Source organism: Sarcophilus harrisii, chromosome 1 (genome assembly GCF_902635505.1).
Source record: "Sarcophilus harrisii chromosome 1, mSarHar1.11, whole genome shotgun sequence".
Lineage (NCBI taxonomy): Eukaryota > Metazoa > Chordata > Mammalia > Dasyuromorphia > Dasyuridae > Sarcophilus > Sarcophilus harrisii.
This window is the reverse complement of record NC_045426.1, coordinates 633,822,235-633,840,763: the sequence shown is the minus strand read 5'-3', so window position 1 is coordinate 633,840,763 and position 18,529 is coordinate 633,822,235. Positions and strand designations below refer to the sequence as shown.

The 18,529-nt window shown below is 33.4% G+C and overlaps 1 protein-coding gene across 18 annotated transcripts in view; it reads left to right on the top strand.

Annotated features, from left to right (window-relative positions):
• The window catches only part of PTK2 (protein tyrosine kinase 2), a 368,410-nt gene that overhangs the window by 209,884 nt on the left and 139,997 nt on the right, over window positions 1-18,529 (top strand). For all 18 annotated transcript variants that reach the window (XM_031947265.1, XM_031947245.1, XM_012541848.3 and 15 more), the window contains 5 exons: window positions 2,045-2,185; window positions 3,854-3,931; window positions 4,944-5,051; window positions 12,297-12,414; window positions 18,336-18,366. In XM_031947265.1, coding sequence (XP_031803125.1) covers window positions 2,045-2,185; window positions 3,854-3,931; window positions 4,944-5,051; window positions 12,297-12,414; window positions 18,336-18,366 — 476 coding nt within the window. The remainder of the gene's footprint in view (window positions 1-2,044; window positions 2,186-3,853; window positions 3,932-4,943; window positions 5,052-12,296; window positions 12,415-18,335; window positions 18,367-18,529) is intronic.

Sequence of the window (18,529 nt, the reverse complement as noted above, 5' to 3'; positions counted from 1 at the left end):
CCCCATTAAAATGTCAGCTCTTTTCAAGGAGTAGTGTTTTCCTTCACTTTACTTTTTTTCCCCAGTGCTTAGCACAGTAGTTGTATCAAAATAATGGTGCTTAATAAGTGCTTATCGATTGATTGAAGACTCACCAACCCATATTTTAAAGCTGGGAGACTTGGCCAAATCACAAAACCTTTTTAAAACTCAATTTCCCAGTCTATGAAATAGAGATGATACTGTCACTATATGTTTCCTCAGGGACTTAGTGACGGGAATCATGCTAGCTCTTAGAAGAGATACAGGAGTATCTTGCCTTTACATGTAGCTATGGAAACTAGACAACACAAATAGAACAATAATGTATGTATGGCAGCATAAGGTAGGTTATTACTATAGTAGAATTCTCAGCCGGAAGAAATCACTGGAATTTCTAGTTATCCAGATGATTGAATCTAAAAAATTTGTATTAGTGAACATTAGTAAACATGTACTCAACAGTTGTCTTCTTAAGATATCCATAATTAATACCTGGTTTGGTTTAAAAACTGTGTCAATGAACTTAAATTTTTCTCACCTAAAAAAAATAAAGACAAAATACATTTCCCTGTTCACCTCGCTACTGTAGTTACCTACCTTGTGCTAATTCATGAACTCTTCTAAAAATACCCAAAAAAATATAAATTCTTCTGCAAATTCAGAGTATTTAAGAAAAGGCTCAAGAAGAGAAAATTGCAGACGTGGGAGAAATACATGCAGTACTTCTCAAGAACTAAGATCCTTCTTACAACTCGCCTCTGTATTTTTACCTTAAAATCTTAATACTATTTTTTTTCCACTTTCATATGCTCTATTTCCCACACAGCTCATACAATGTCAGATCTGTTCATTTCTACTCTCACATTTCTCATATTTGTCCCCTTCTCTCTATTCACATAGCCATCTTACTTGGCACCTCATCACCCATTCCCTGGGCTACCTATATTGAACTTAAGATTGGTCTCCTTATCCCAAGTCTTTCCTTTTGATCCTGCGTAGAACTTTCCAAGTGATTTTCCTAAAGCACCATGTTATTTCTTTACTAAGTAAAGTTCAAAGTACAGGTCCCTGTAACCTCCAGGATCAAATACAAAATCCTTTGTTTAGCTTTTAAAGACTTTTACAATCTGGCCCCTTTTTAACTGTCCAGTCGTCTTTTATTCTTTACACCCCCTCTACATATTTTTCTACTTTCTGACCTTTTTTTATTTCTTACTCCCCTTTACATACTTTACAATCCAGAGACAATGGCCTCTTTATTCTTTCTCTCTCCTAATATTGTGTCTTTTCCCTGGTTTTCTACTCTACTGGAGAGTTCTCTCGTCTCTTTCTCTTGACTTTGTTAGCCTCTTTGTTACAGACAGATTAAATTCCACTTTCTGTCAGAAGAGCCCTCTCCTGTTTTCCACATTCTCATTCTCGTATTTACTGCCTTCCATCTATGCTTTTTCTGTATGTACATTGTTATTTGCCATATGATCACATTCCATTAAAATGTGAGCTCCTTTAGGGTAGAAAACATGTTTTTTGTCTTTGTATCCTTTGCATTGATTAGAGGACCTGGCATATAAATAAATGCTTCATGTTTACTGATTGACTAAATGCTTTATTGGTGAGGACCCAGGTCTCCTTTTAGTCTGGGACTTTTTCAGCCATAATAGAGCTATTCATTATGTTAGAGCTATGTTTTGAACCAAAAGTGCTAACATATTGTTACTTGTTTTAACAACATCACTTTTTAATTGGAGTTTGGAATTTCATAGATTCATGAGACTTAAAGGGACTTTTGTTAATATGTAAATGTAATTCTGTAAATTGCCACCATGTTATATTAGAAAGAAATGTATTTATTGTTATCTAATCCAGGTCAAGATATATAGTAGGCAGTTTGTGATGTATGATTGAACATGAGGAAAACGGCTGCTAAGAGGAGATATACCTGCAGTAGTCCTACGTGTCTCATGGAATAGTGGTTTTTAAACGTTGCTTACTTGAATTGTTTTTGTGTTATTTTGCATTGAAGGCCAAAACCCTCAGAAAATTGATACAACAAACATTTCGTCAGTTTGCCAATCTTAATAGAGAAGAAAGTATTCTGAAATTCTTTGAAATTCTCTCTCCGGTGTACAGATTTGATAAAGAATGCTTCAAATGTGCTCTTGGGGTAAGTCTAAGAAGTAATAAAGAAAATGGGCAATCTGCTGAGAAGCCAAGTTTTTTTTTTTTTTTTTTTTGGTACTTTGTTTTTGTTTAATTTCTTGTGTGTTGTTTTTGCAGTCAGTTAGCTGTGCTTACAAGTATACCTTGTCCAAACTCTTTAATTGGTTCCATAAAAACAGTGTTCAGTGAAGCACCACTACAGTAAAGAGTTTGGTATATAAAAATGATATTGATGTATATGTACTAATAGTAACACTAAGTACAAGGGAGACCCATTTATACTCAAATATTAGAAAGGCAGTTAGGTGGCAGAATGAATTAGAGTCCCAGACCTGATCAGAAAAACTTATCTTCCCGAGTTGAAATCTGACCTCCAACACTAGTTGTATGATTCTGGGCAAATTAATCCTGTTTGTCTCAATTCCTTATCTTTATAATGAGCTGTAGAAGGAAATGTCAAACTCTTCTAATATCTTTGCTAAGAAAACCCCAGATGGGGTCATGATGAGTCAGACACAGTTGGAAAAACAATGTTAGAATAACCGTTAAATACTCCATGTTGATCTCTTACTTGGTGGAACAGTATTATAGTGTGAATAGTTTATTATTGATTGTATTATTGTAAAGCTCCATTGGAACATTATATGATGGAGAGTGTCTATACTTTCATTTCTGATTGAAAATTTTGTCTCAAATTTTTTTTAAACCACAAAATATTGACTTTATATGCATTGGGTAAAAAGGGGGGGAAATTTTAGTCACATTGATTAATAAATGAAACTTTGTTTCATTTTTCATGAAAGTGTTTATGTATTGATACTTCTCTTTTCATTAAACCATATGATTTATTTGTTAATTTAACTATTCCTCAAAATTTCAATACATTCAAATTGTGGCTTTTAAAAAAAATATATGAGTAAATAAAAATATAATTAATTGGCAAGCTCAACAGACTGCTTTAAAAACTATAATCAAACAACTGGTTGAGGGAAAAAAAGTATTAACTTATTATTGATTTGTGATATTAAAGTAGATATAGAAATACTGTCAGAGTCAAAAAAAAAAATACCACCTTTGACATGTATTGTGTGCCATCTTTGAGCTCTCAAGGTTTCTAATGTGAACTGGAGAAAGAAATTTCCTTACCATGCCTTCTCTGTAACAATAAAATCATAGATTCCGACCAAGCAAAATAAATACAAAGTTACTGTAACATATGTAGTGTTAATCATTGTTTTTCTTTGGAAATTTTTGAAGGATCTTAGGATTGTGTGAAGCTACGTTGGATCATTGTGACTTATAGCACTTTTTATGACTTCTAATAGAAATTTCTTTCAGAAAGAGACCATTAGATATCATCTTATATGAAAGAAGCAGCTCAGATTGTTTTAAGCTAACTTAATAATCAATATTGCTTAAGTATTATGAGCAAGAATTTAAACTGAAGTTCTTTGGCTCCATAACCAGTGCTCATTCCACAACACCACTTGGCTATTAATCTTTACCTTTGTTGGTGAAATATATTTAAATGTTCCATGAACCATGAATTAAACTAGCTCTCTTTATGTCCTTTATTCATTTATTATTTATTCATGTTCATTTATTCATTTGCTTATGATCCTGTGCTTATTCTTCCTTCAACCTACAATTTTCATCTATTCACCCCAAAAAGTCAAGTTGGATCATTTCTGTGGAGCTGGCAATTGGCCCAGAAGAAGGCATCAGTTACCTTACAGACAAGGGCTCCAATGTAAGTCTCTCTGTATTGTTTTGTCACTACAACTGCCCATGCAGGGTACCCCTGTATTCTTAATACACTCACTCAAAGGTGAATGAATAGTTTAATCTTTGAATCAAAGTAAGAAAAAATAGGTCATTCTTACTAGAAGCTGTAACTCTGCCATTGATTCTTTTCATGGAAAAGTTTCCAGTGCATTGAGACAGAAATAAATAACCTTTGAAGATTCACTGAAATTCCTTAGTTGTGTGAACTCAATGATTTTTTTTATGCATTTTGTTAGTCACTGTATTTTCTGTAAATTTATTGGTAATTTCCACTATGATAAATATTTATATAACATTTTATAGTTTATAAAACTCTCTCCTTCAACAACTTAGGTAAGAAATACAGGTATTTTCTGTATTTTACAGATAAGAAAATTGAATTCAGAGAGCCTGTTTAATTTTACCTAAATCACAGACTATTGGTGATGCTAGAACCTAGATCTCTGTTCTTATGACTTCATGTGTAAAATTGGTAGCTGTATGTACTGCACATAATTATGGCATAGTGATATTTTTATTTCTTACTTGGAAGTAGTTTTCCTTAACAAATATATTTGGGATATAATTGTTGCAAGAGTCAATCAAGAAATACACAAGTTGTTATTCAGCATGTTTATTCAATCCAATATGTTGTCAAGTCCTTATTGTATACAAAATTGAACAGAAGGGACATAAAAGTACATGACATGGTCCCTACCCTTTAGGAGTTTCTATCTAGTTACAAAAATAATTATAATAGAAATTACACTGTTATTGTTATTACAGTTATCACATATATGAAGAAGAAATCATTTGCAAGATAAGGGAGAAGATGAAATAAATTCTGTAGAGGGTAGACAAACAAACAAAAGGCCAAATCACTCCCCCCCCTTCCCAGTTTTAAAATCAAAATCAAAAATTATTGAGCCAGAATGTGTTTTGACAACACAGTGTACTAGGTATGTATAAAGACATTTAGATTGTCTTTACCTTTACAGCCTACACATCTTGCAGACTTCAATCAAGTTCAGACCATTCAGTATTCAAACAGTGATGACAAAGACAGAAAAGGAATGCTGCAACTGAAAATAGCAGGAGCACCTGAGGTAAGAGACTCTACCTGATCCCTAGGGATTATTCCCAGGCTAACAGTAATGATAGTATCATGACTTACTTTCATGTAGCCCTTTGCTGTGATATAGGATTTCCTTTGTAACAACCTTGTTAGACAGATATAGCCTAAGTATTATTAGTATTATTATTATTCCCATTTTAGATTGAGGAAACTGAGGCCCCTAAAGATTGTGTTAGGTGGCCCCTAGGTGGCACAGTGGATAGAGCACCAACCCTGAAGTCAGGAGGACCTTAGTTTGAATCTGACCTCAGACACTTAACATTTCCTGGCTGTGTGACCCTAGACAAGTCATTTAACTCCAATTGCCTCTGCAAAAAAAAAAAAAAAGAAAAGAAAAAAAGAAAAAGATTGCATTAGTTGAATTAGTAACTATTAGAACCTAAAATGAAATTAGCTAGTGCCAACTTCAGGATTCATCATTACTTAACCTTCTAAGTGGACCACTGTTCCAAATATATAAAAACTGTTATTGTCTAATCAGTTCTTGCTCTCTTGGAGAATTAATATTTACTGTTAAACTTTTAAAAAATTCATGGATCCGTACCATAATAATAATTGTGTTATTAAATATTAAAAGTGTGATGGAAGAAAAGCACCATGAAGTCCAATGACAGTAGATGAGAATATAGTTTTTAGTTAAATATTTGGATGTATTCATTGAAACAAAGTACATTAGCAACATTAATGTGAAATACCTATGTATGAAGACATATCTCATTTACTAATTCTTTTTATCTGTGCACTTCTTTAGTAGAACAAGGCTAGATGCAAAGCTCCTTTATTTCCATTTTATTACTGTTGGAATGATTTTGTAGTTCCAAGTGGTGAGGCCTAGGCTTCCTGGTTCTAGAGCTAGAAAAGAGCTCAGAGGCCCCTCATTGTACAGATGAGGAAACCAAGGCCCAAGGACATTGAGGTACTTAGACAAAGTCCTACAAGTAGTATAAAAGGCCACAAATTCTAAAGGGTTTATATAATGCTAGTTTTTTTATTTTTTAAAGAACTTTACCCATTGTGTACTCTTTGCTGATTGATTGTAAAGAGATGCCAGGCCAACGATACATTCAGGATATAATTAGGGACCTTTCCTACCCAGACATGTGATCACTAACAATTTTCACTCAAGAAATTAACTGAAAGTTAATTTTTTTTTTTAATTTACTATGTCAAGTTAGTATATAATCTTCAACTATTTGCTACAAACAATAAATCTACTTGCCATTTGATATGACTCTTTACTTCTTATTGTTAATCCCCAAAATTTTTAGAAAAAGTAGATGAGAGGAGAATTCTGGGATAATGGCTGATAGAGTAAGTCAGAAAATTCCAAGCTCTCCAGATTTCCCCCACAAATAAGGCAAAATACTTTAGGGGTAACATCAAAAAAAATCTATAGTAGTTATGGTAGAACAGTGGTCCTCCTTGGACAAGGAAGAGGATCTGAAGAAAAATAATAGGACCAGAGGAACTAGCCTTCATCTAGTCTAGTTCCACTGAAACACTGAAGCTTAGGTGGGTTGGAAGTTAGCCTCTACCTCAGCCACAGGAGCTTTCACTTCTCACACTACGTGGGGAGTCTGATGTCATAAGTGGGGAAGACTGAGGAAACTCTACTGATAAGGAATAAGGTCCAGTTGTACTGCGGAGATGTGGCCCTGGACTAAAAAAAGCCAGCACGAGCCTAGTGAGTGCAGAGACAGTGGAGCAGAAAAACTGTTGACTATAGGCACTTACTAGAGGGTAAGCTTTTTAGTTTTTTGCTTTAGGTCACAGGGAAGAACTGAAAGAGATCTTGAGGCTGGAGGTACCATCATCCCCCACCCCAAAACTAGAGGTGGTAATTTAAAAAAAAAAAAAAGACAAAAGAGTAAAATTTCAACCATAGAAAGTTTCTATGGGAATAGGGAAGACTGTAGTTCAGTCTTCAGAGAAGAATATTGAAGTTAAAAAAAAAAAAAAAAAAAACTCTTATACTTCAAAGAGTAATGTCAGATATCACCTACCTAAAAAGAATTCATAAAAGAACTCAAAAAAAGACTTGAAAATTAAATGAGATATGAGAAGGTGCTCTAAATCACTATTGATCAGAGAAATGCAAATTTAGACAACTCTCAGATACCACTTCACACCTCTCAGATTGGCTAAGATGACAGGAAAAGATAATGACAAATGTTGAAAAGGATGTGGGAAAACTGGGACACTGATGCATTGTAGTGTAACTGTGAACGGATCCAACCATTCTGGAGAGCAATTTGGAACTATGCTCAAAAAGTTATCAAACTGTGCATACCCTTTGATCCAGCAATGCTACTACTGGGCTTAATACCCCAAAGAGATACTAAAGGAGGGAAAGGGACCTGTATGTGCCAAAATGTTTGTGGCAGCCCTGTTTGTAGTGGCAAGAAACTGGAAACTGAGTGGATGCCCATCAATTGAAGAATGGCTGAATAAATTATGGTATATGAATGTTATAAAATATTATTGTTCGGTAAGAAATGACCAGCAGGATGAATACAGGAGAGGCTTGGAGAGACTTACATGAACTGATGCTAAGTTAAATGAACAGAACCAGGAGATCATTGTACACAGCAACAAGAAGACTATATGATGATCAGTTCTGATGGACGTGGCTCTCTTCATCAATGAGATGATTCAAATCAGTTCCAATGGTCTTCTGATGGAGAGAGCCGTCTATACCCAGAGAGTACTGTGGGTACCGAATGTAAATCACATTCTAGCTCTTTTTGTTGTTGTTCGCTTGCATTTGTTTTCTTACTCATTTACTTTTTTTTTTTTTTGATCTTGATATTTCTTGTGCAGCAAGATAATTGTATAAATGTGTATGTGTATATATATATTGGATTTAACATATTATAACATGTTTAACATATTTAGGATTGCTTGCCATCTATGGGAGGGGATAGGAGAAGGAGGAAAAAATCTGAAATACAAAGGCTATGCAAGGGTTAATGTTGTGAAATTATCCACACATATGTTTTGGAAATAAAAAGACTTATTTAAAAAAATTAAATGTGAGATGTTGAGGAAAAGCTTTTAAAAAAAAAAAAAAAAAAAAAAAAAGAACAATCCAAGAAAAACAAGAACATTATGAAAAGAAGGTCAACCAGCTAGAAAAGGAGATACTTCCCTTTTCTAAAAGGTAAAAATGATTCTTTGAAAAATTAGAATTGGGCAGGGGGAAGTCAGCAAAGGTATAAAAGACCATGAAATAATAAAAGAAACAAATAGAAAAGATTATGAGACATCTCATTAGAAAAATAATAGATCTGGAGAACAAGAAGAGAAAAATAACAGTAATTGGACTACCTGAAAGCTATGATCAAAAAAAGAAACTTGATTCAATAATACAAGAATAATTAATGAAAATTATCCTGAAATGTTAGAACAAGAGAGGAAAGTAAAAATAGAAAAAATCCACTGATCACCACCTGAAAGAGATCTTAAGGGGAAACCCTACAGGAACACCATTACTAAATTTTGAAATCCCCCAATCAAAGAGAAAATTTTATAAGCAACAACAGTAGCAACAAAAACAGTTCAAATATGTTGGAACTACAATTAGAATCACAGAAAACCAATCAGCAACTACCTTAATTCATATCTTGGAGTACTATATATTGAAATCAAAAGTACTAGAGCTGCGGCTGAAAATAGCATATCCAGCAAAATTAAGCATAATCCTGAATGGGGGAAAAATATTCAATGAATTTTCAGACTTTCAAGATTTTGTTACAAAAAAATAAACCTCACCTGAACTTAGTAAAAAATTTGACATATAAAAGACAAGAGAAATCAACGACTAATTTTAAGGGAATTAATAAGGACAGACTTTTTATATGTGGAAATGTAAACCATATGTCTGAAATTGTCAGTAATTGAATAGTTTGAAAGTAATTGGAAAGATTGGGAAAGAGCTGAGTATAATGTGATTCTAACAAGCAAAACCACCTACAGAGGTAAAAACTGTAATTATGTTATACAAATGAGGTGTGAGAGCAAGAACTGACAGAGAGGAATTAGATAAAGGAGGAGGAGAGCTGGTAATTCTGAAATCCTATTCACATCAGAAATGGGTTAAAGAGGGAACAATACATATATACCTAGAACTCTTCAAAATTTATAAAGAAATAAGACGGGAAGGGAATAGGATATTGAGGTATGTGTAGATTGATTAATGAGAATGGGAGGGGGGATAACGGAAGGTTCTTTGGAGTGGAAGAGGAATTGGCAAAGTAGGGGGTAAAAGTGAAAGAGAAGAGTCAGTAGGGATGGGAAATAAGAAGTACACACAAATAATAATCATGATCAGGAGTAGACTATATTAGGGAAAAAAGCTGGAATCAGAATCATTGATATTAGATAAAGTTAAGATTACAATAGATTTAATCAAAATAGAAAAACTACATTATTTGTCAAGCATATTAATATTGTTTTAAACTATTCAAAACAATTAGTATAAAGTTAGAACTTTCCTGTGGCTTAGAAAATATTGAATTGGTACATTTAGAAAAATATGGAGAGACTTGGACCTCAGAAAGATGATGTTATCCACCTTCAGAGTAACAGAAGACAAACAAGCATAGTATAACCTTACATATATATGTTAATGTGTGTATGAGTATAGGTATGTATATATGTGTATGTATGTACAGTGTGTGTAAGTGTGTATATGGATACAAAAAATATCAACTATAACTTGCTTGAGGGAGGTGGGGGAGCAGAAATATAAAGTTAAAAGTTCATAGCAGGGAACCAAAGAAAACCTACAAGGAAGGAAGCAAAGATGGATAGCTCTGAGTACCAATTTTTGTATTATATTCACTTTCTTGAAAAGGAAATATACATATTTTGAATCCTCTCATTCTTATGTGTATATGACAGTTTTTTTCTTTTTCTATTTTGTATTTATTTGAAATAAATATATTAAAATGTTGTATGCAGGAGGCACTTAATAAATATAGAATGTCCTAAAACTCTTAATGAAAAAAAAAAAGATACAAGAAAAGTGATTGTGTAACAATTAAAGGAGTGTTAAATGAGTTTGAAATGTTATTCAAGACATTTAAAGTTTTCATATCATCTTAGATAACTTTTAAATTGAAAAAGATCAGTAAGGAACCTATCAGTATTGAACAGCTGCGTAACTTAAGATAAAAACAAAAACACCTTGAAAAAAAAACTCATGTTTACTCTTTGCTGCCAATTAATTCTCTCAATCTCTCCTCTTTCCTACCTCATCATTCACATGAAATTTCTTTCTTCAAAGCTGCTAGTGACATCTTAATGGCTAAATCTTAAGAGCCTTGTCACCCATACTTCTTGACCTTTGTTGTATTTTGCACTGCTGATTCTCTGCTTCTCCTGAATTGCTCTCCTCTGTTTTTTGGTTTTGACATATTTGCGCTAGGTCATTATCCATGTCATGTCACGTACCTACCTGTTTGTAATACCCAAGATTCTGTGCTCTATCTTTCCTCTTGTACCTCTTCTCTCTTAGTGACTTCGAAAGCTATCATGAATTCAACTGTTGACTATTCATTTAAAATCAGATATACTAGATGTATAAAAACTTAGCTTGTTCAAAATGCAGCTCGTTGTCTCCCCCTCTCTCCTTCTCAAACTCTTTCATCTTTTGGGCACCCTCATTCTTCTGTTCTCTCTGGTTTTGTGACTTAGGCTTCCTCCTGATCTTATTCTTTCTTTCTACATATCCAGAGAAATTTTACTTTTTCTTTATATCCCTCATACTTAGCCCAGTATCTGACAATATAGGTGCTTAGTTATTGATTCATTCATTGAATTCAGTTTGTTCCATAATTTTTAAATGTATCATTATTGTCTTAAAGATAGTAAATATCTAGAAAAGAAAGGCTTGAATACATAGAGCCATCATTGCTTCATCAGCAATAGATTGTGCCAGGCTAGATTTATTTTCTTTTTTGAAAATACTTAGATAAGGAGAATGGTGTAGTTTGCCTGAAATGATGCTGTTTTTAAAAAAAAAAAAAAAAAAAAAAGATGTAGCAATATGGGCATTAGATGGTTTCAGAATAGAGTGAAAAGAATCAGTGTTGGGGGTTTTTTTTCTCCTCATGAATGAAAATTAAAAAGAAACTGTAGGCTTAAAGTAAGGAAAAACATATTGATACAATTATCCCAAAATTGTGTGAACTGCCTCAAAAAGTTCCCCTCTACTTGAGGTCTTTTAATTTGATAATTAGATGACCACCTGTCATAGATATGAAAAAAATCTTTATTCTATTTGGTTTGTATTAAATATACATTCTAGACACTCATAACTCAAAGATTCTGGGAAATAATGATTTCTGTGCCTTTAAATAAAACTACCAAATGGTGATACTTACATGAATTGAGTGCAAGTTGAATGGGAGGAGGAAGAAAAGCAAAATTATTAACCGCTAAGGGAGCAGTCGGATGGAACAATTGACAGAATACCAGGTCTAGAGTCAGGAAGACTCTTCTTCCTGAGTTCAAATCTGACCTCAGATACTTAATGGCTGTGTGATGCTGGACAAGTCACTTAACCATTTTGCCTCAGTTTCCTCATCTGGAAAATGAGCAGGAGGAACCTCCTGTGTTTTTAATAATAAAACCCCAAGTAGAGTCATGAAGAATCTGACATGACTGAACAACTGCAACAATTCCCAAGATGATTGTATCATATGATGATAGACCTGGAACTGGCATGAATCTAAAAGCAGCCCCCATTTTTTATTTTTGGATTTACCTAAAGCTGCATAGATTGTGACAGTGGCAAGAGGTGAGATTAGAACCTATAACTTCAAAGCCACTGTATATTTTGTTGTACAATATCATACCTGCCTTTTTCCAAATTGTTTGTATTATTTTTTTAATTCAGAACTTGGAGCTTTTCATTTATTATCTTTCCTTTATATCTCTGTACATTCTGCATAAGAAAAAGGGTTTTCTGACATTTATTTTAAGAAATTGTTCTATATTTAGACAAATCAGTTTTTATTTTATTTCTCCCACTACACATTCAGGAATTGTGTACTTAAATGTCATACTTCCTTTTTCATTCACGTATTCTAATATGTTTTGTTTGACCACTGCTTCTACTCTGGTTTTAAATTTATACTGAATTCTGATGTCATGGCACAGCTGTTCCTTTGAGTATGGATAACAACAATAATGTCTCTTTTCTCTCCTTTAGCCTCTCACAGTGACAGCCCCATCTTTAACCATTGCAGAGAATATGGCTGACTTAATAGATGGATATTGCCGACTAGTTAATGGAGCTACACAATCTTTTATCATTAGACCTCAGAAAGGTATAGTGCCACATCTGTTTTGTTACTTATTTTTCTTTGTTTTAATTGTGCCAGCAGATTTTCAGTAGATTTTTGCCTCTTAAAAAATGCCTAGGTAAGGTGCAAAATTTGGAAGTCATAAATCAACATAGCTTTACAAATACTTAACACGTGAGGACGATTGAGGAGATGTTAAAGTTATAAAGAAAATCATTTTTTATTCTACATAGTAAATAAGGATTTGGTGAGTGGATATGTAATACAGTAACTGGTGATTCTTATTCTTCAGAGAGCTTTGTGTTTTGATGTATCAATTTAATACATTTCCTGTAATGTTATTATATGTATGGAAAGGTCTATATTTAAACCTTTTATTAGAGCTAGAATTATTGTAATTAACTAATTTTAAAGTAAATTCTATTCCAGGATTTTAGAGTTTTTTTTTAAAAAGTGTTTCTTTAAGAGCACTATAGAAATGGGAGTTGTTATTCTCATATAATAACTAATTTAACATTACTTTTCTCCTGACAGTATTTCAGGGCATGATAGAATAATGCATAAAATTTCACATAGGATGATGGCTCATAGGGACTTCTTCCTTTGTATTCCCACCTGCAACTATATTTCTAGTCGTTAGTTAACTCTCTATCACCTCCTTCTGTCTATGATAATCTTAGGAGTCCCTTCTATTTTCTTATCCCTAACTTTATTCACACTTTTCCATTCTTCCTTTTTCTGCCTCCTTTATGGCCTTAGGATAAAATAAGAATTCCTATTTAGCGCATAAAATTTTCCAGTCTGGTTTCAGTTTATCTCTTCAAATAGATCTCACATTATCCTTCATGCTCCCTTAATTGCAGCTAAACTTACATGCTAGGGGTTCATAATACGTTACTTAACATTATATCCACCTCCATGCCTTTGCATACATTATTCCTCATTCCTGAAACATTCCTCCTTCTCATCTTCACTTCTTAGAAATACTAGAATCTTGAAGAAAGGAAGAGATTCATTTCTTAGAATCTCTTCCTTTCTTCAAGAATCTAGTATTTCTTCCTAAAAGAAGCTTTGCCTAATTCTTCCTAGTTTATAAGTCCTTGTAAATAAATGTTTATATTTGTTTTATATACACAAAGACTCACATTTATGTCTACCTACATATATGTATGTGTATGCACACATATGTGTGTGTGATGTGTTGTATGTTTAATTATGTATATCTTATATACCTCCAGGAGAAGGTGAGTTGATAAGTGTGGAATGGATTAGAGGGGCTAGTTGTATGTAATTATCTATACTTTTTAGTATACTATTGACATGATTCTTTTTTCTAAAGAAAAAGAAGGCACCTAGCTTGGGTGGAGAAATATGTATGTGTGAATAATGATTTATAGTTTTCAGAATATTTTTGCATTTATTATTTCATTGTCTCATAGTAACCCCATTAAGAAATTAGCATAAATATAATTCTTGGCTGCTTGTTCCAAACCATGTCATCTCCTTTCAAAACATTATCTGATTTAGCAAAATGCCTGCCAAATAGTAACTAATAAGTACTTTTTTTTTTTTTTTTTTTTTTTTTTTTACTAATTCATCTTCTCATTTTAAATTTGATGTGTAGATAAAAGATGTTTTCATAGTAAGGATTAAAATCCAAATGAGATCAAAAAGAATTAACTACCTTCTGTGGGCTCTGCTGTTGACCTGAGTTAACTTTGATGCTTAAGATTCCCTGTTGGGAATCCCTTGGTGCGTATTTTAAGTAAATGTGTTGAGCTTCCTAGAATTTATTGTGTAAATTGAAACTTCAAAATGACATTAAATTAGATAAGTATTCCATTTTGTAGAATCCTGTCAAGATCATTGAACTTAGAATTAAACCTCTTCAATCCTGCTTGTTAGAATGCTTACTAGTCTTGTGACCTTGGCATAACTTCCCTTCCGAATCTTCATTCCTTCCTCTGTAAACAATGGAGAAAATTGTTGGTATTACTTGTTTTCTGAATTTCCAATATGGCCCTTTCGAGATAGTCCCATATTTACTGCTCTTTCAAGATATTCCATATCTATTGCCTTAATTCAGGGTTTTCTCACTTCTACTTTCAACTATTACAACAGATTCTTGTTCGTTTTTCTTGCCTGAAGTCTCACCCCAGTTATGTTCATCCTATACACTGTAACCAAAGGAGTTCTTACCAGGTGGCTTACTATTCAGTCAATTTCACTGGTATCCTATTGGCTGTTGGAAAATATATAAAAATACAGTTCTGTTTAGCTTTTAACATCTGAAGCAACCTATCCTAACCTATCTTTTCATTTTTATTGTTCATAACTCAGACTGAGATTCAACTAAAATATCCTTCTGTACCTCATTAGCATTTCAGTCAGCAAACTTTTATTAAGTACCTGCTATGGGCCAGCATCTGTGTTTAGTCCTAAAGGCACAAAGAAAGGCAAAAACAAGCCTTGCCATTAAGGAGATTGCATTCTAATGGGAGAGAAGCATGTAAAGGAAATGAATAAGAAGCACTCTTAAAGAAGAAGGCATTGAACAGCAGGAAATATTTGGAAAGGCATTTTGCAAGAAGTTAGAATCTGAGCTAAATCTTGATTGAAGCCAAGGAAACATAGTGGTGAGGGGACAGAGTATTCCAGGAATAATGGAAAACCAGCATAAAGGAAAAGAGATTGAAGATGGTATATTATATTTTAGGACTACCTGCAAGTAGCACAATATGGCTAGATTTAAGAGTATATGATGCAGAATAACATGTAAGAAGACAGGACTGGTAAGAAGGCAGAATGATAAAGAGCTTTAGTGCCAAACAGAATTTTATATTTAATAGGAAAATATTGGAGTTTATTGAGCAGACTAATAACATGGTCAGACCTTTAGGTAAATATTTGGCTGTGATTGGAGTAAAATAAGATTTTAGGCAGGGAGACTAGTTTAAGCAGGTTTTAGATAAGATCCTGTGAACCAAGGTTGTGATAGATGAATGGAAAGATGTTTGTACAGTATGAGTTAGAGTAAGGTGTCAAGGATAGCACTCATGCTGTGACCTTGATCCTGTGGTTGATGCTATGACAACGAGAGTCCATCTGACAAGATGGGAATTCAGAAGAAAGAATTCAGGGGAGGGCCATTTTAAATGTGTTATATTTGAAATGCCCATTGGATAAAGAGTTTGAGATATCCTGTTATGGGCCAGACTTGTGTACTTGAAACAAGGATTCTCACAACGTGCTAGCTCAGTGGAATTGATAAGACAATGATTATCTAGATTAGCATGGTGATTAATAGTTTTCTAGTTCAGTACATGTACTTAATACTTAATATAGTTCTACAAGATTCACACTTACGATAACATAATTATAATAGAGCATATAAGCTGGGATAGACTCAGCCAGGGTGGGACTGAGAGAAAGATTCCAACCATTCATTCCATCATCCACCTTTGTGGTGGCTGCAGGCTGAAGCACAAGCCCTTGGACTCATTCATCTTAATCTCACAGCACCGTGGTGGCAGGCCTCCTGCACTTCCCCCATCGAAACCAAGGCTGGTCTGAAAGGCTCTCCAGAAAACTGGCCCTGGGCCCCAGGCAAGGAAACTAGATTGTGAAGGAGATAATAAAGGATTTGGACTGTAACACCTGGCTATCCTTGTGGTGATTACTCTGCTGAAAAGAAGGCTGCCCTAGAGACCTCCAGAAAACCAGAACATTACAATATCCAAAGGACTTTGTTTGGTGTGAGACTAGCTCTAGTGTTAGAGCTGCATATATACCAAATTAGAGAACATGACATGTATGACGATCCAGCAAAGGAGATAGTTGTAGTTGGACAAGGAGTGTGAAATGTTGACAGCTTTATTTAGAAGTTTGTCAGAAGTGAAGAGATATATAATGGCAGCTTGTAAGAATGATAGTATCTGATGAAAGTTTTGGGTTTTTTTTGTTTTTGTTTTTTTTTTAAGCCTGGAGAGACTTCACAATGTTTGAAGTCAATAAGGAAGGAACTAATAGAAAGAAGGTAAATTTTAGAATGAAAAAAGTACAGTTTGTTGGAAAAGATGGTATAGGTAGAATTGTTATTATGTAACTGTTAATAATAGGTTTGATCATTCTTTTTATTCTCTTTTTTAAAAAGCATGTCCTAGGCATCAACTATGTGCCAGGAACTATATATCACTGCCAAAGGTAGAAAGACCACGGAAATGTTTACTGTTCTCAAGGTCCTTAATTTCCATCAGGTTAGATAACATATACACAATATACAAAATTTACAGTGTTACTTGCATTTGGGAGAATTAAAAAAAAGTTTTGGTGCAGGCAATGCTTGATCTAAGTCTTGAATAAGGGATTCTGAGACAGAGAATATTCCAAGGATTAGGAACAGGGACAAAAATGGAAGAATGAATGCTATGTGTGAGATATAGTAAAAAGACCCATGTGGTTGGACCATAAAACATGGGAAAGGAGTAATAAAGCTAGGAATGCAGATAGTAGCCAGGTTGTGAAAGACTTTAAAAGCCAAACACTAGAGTTTATATTTCACCCTAAAGACATTCAGGAGCTCCTGGAGTTTATTGGATAGGAAAGTGCCAGTACCATGTTAGGATTTGTGCTTATGGAAAAACCTCTGGCCTGTATATGAAGGGCTAGATTAAATGTGAAGGAACTTGAGTCAAGCACAACAGTTAACTGGCATGAGGAGTTTTAAGGTGCCTTTAGTTTAATTGATATAAGCAAACATGTTTTGCTTAAATTACTTAAGCACTCTTTCAAAATGGTATATCCATCATTACTGATTTTGCTTAAAGTTTAATGAATATTCATTAAATATAAAATATTTATACTTTTTTTCTCACTCAGGGAGATGAGTTCTTTAATTCCTCTAATGTATAAAACACTGTAAAAAAAAATGTACTGCATTAATAATCTCTTATTGAGGAAAGAATCGAGGGATGACACTTAAATAGAAATAAATCACCTTTCTGTTGTTGCTAGCATAGAAGCATTGCCTAATTCAAGGCATCCCACCAATTAGTGTATGTAAAACCATTATGTTTCCTAAGGATAGTTCATGCTATCTGGACAATTCTTAGTAAATTTTTTTGTAAAGGTTTTGACAGTATTTGTCCTAAGTGAGAAAATTATATTAGAAAGTTGTTGATATTAGAAAATCCCATTATTTATTTTTATATCAAAAGGTTGAATGTTTACTCTGTTGGCAAGATTTTTTTGTGGCAAATATATCAATTAGTATTATTATTAGGTTTCTACTTGTATATAAGTAAATTATTTTATCAAATCACATTTGAGTTATATACCCAGTGATTGCTAGCATATAATCTCAGCAATATTATCCTGTTTTCATGATCTCGCATAGCCAGACTATTTTTTCTTTATCACAATATTTATTTGCCTAAATTAGATAAATCACTAAATATTGAGTGGAAACAATAAACTGGTTTTTTTTTCCCCAAAAAAAAACACCTTTCAAATTTTAGAACACACAGGATTTTAGGTTTTTGCACTATTTGCTTCATATAGTTGCTTTGGAAAAAAATATTTTATGAGTATCAAATTGTCAAATAAATGTTATTTGTATATTGTACATTTATAGAAACAGAATCTGTTTGTAATTAATTTTAATGTTTCTTTGCATTGTCCCTTTGAATTAAGTGTACTTTCAAAGTAATATAAGGCCAGACAGCTAAAATTAAGGCGCTATGAAAGTTGATCATTAAGAGTAGAATAGCCCAAAGTAAATAATGACATTTTTAGTAGTGATCATAATAAAACTTGGCATACAGCTAACGTTACCTTGTAGCATTGTAGGCATTAAAAGTTGATTTTTATCAGAAAAAAGATATTAAAAAGATATTTTTTGTACTCGCCTCCTAGCTATTATTTATTTGCTTATTTTTGTTTTGCAGAAGGTGAACGAGCCTTACCATCAATACCAAAGTAAGTACTATTTCAGTCATTTATTTATGGTTTTTCAGGGTCTATTAATTGGCACCAAAATGATTGACTAAACCTTTTTTTTTTTTTTTTTTTAATCCCTACAAGGTTTGGTTTTAAGCATACTAAAACCATCATGTCCAAAATAGAATGCATTTTATTCCTT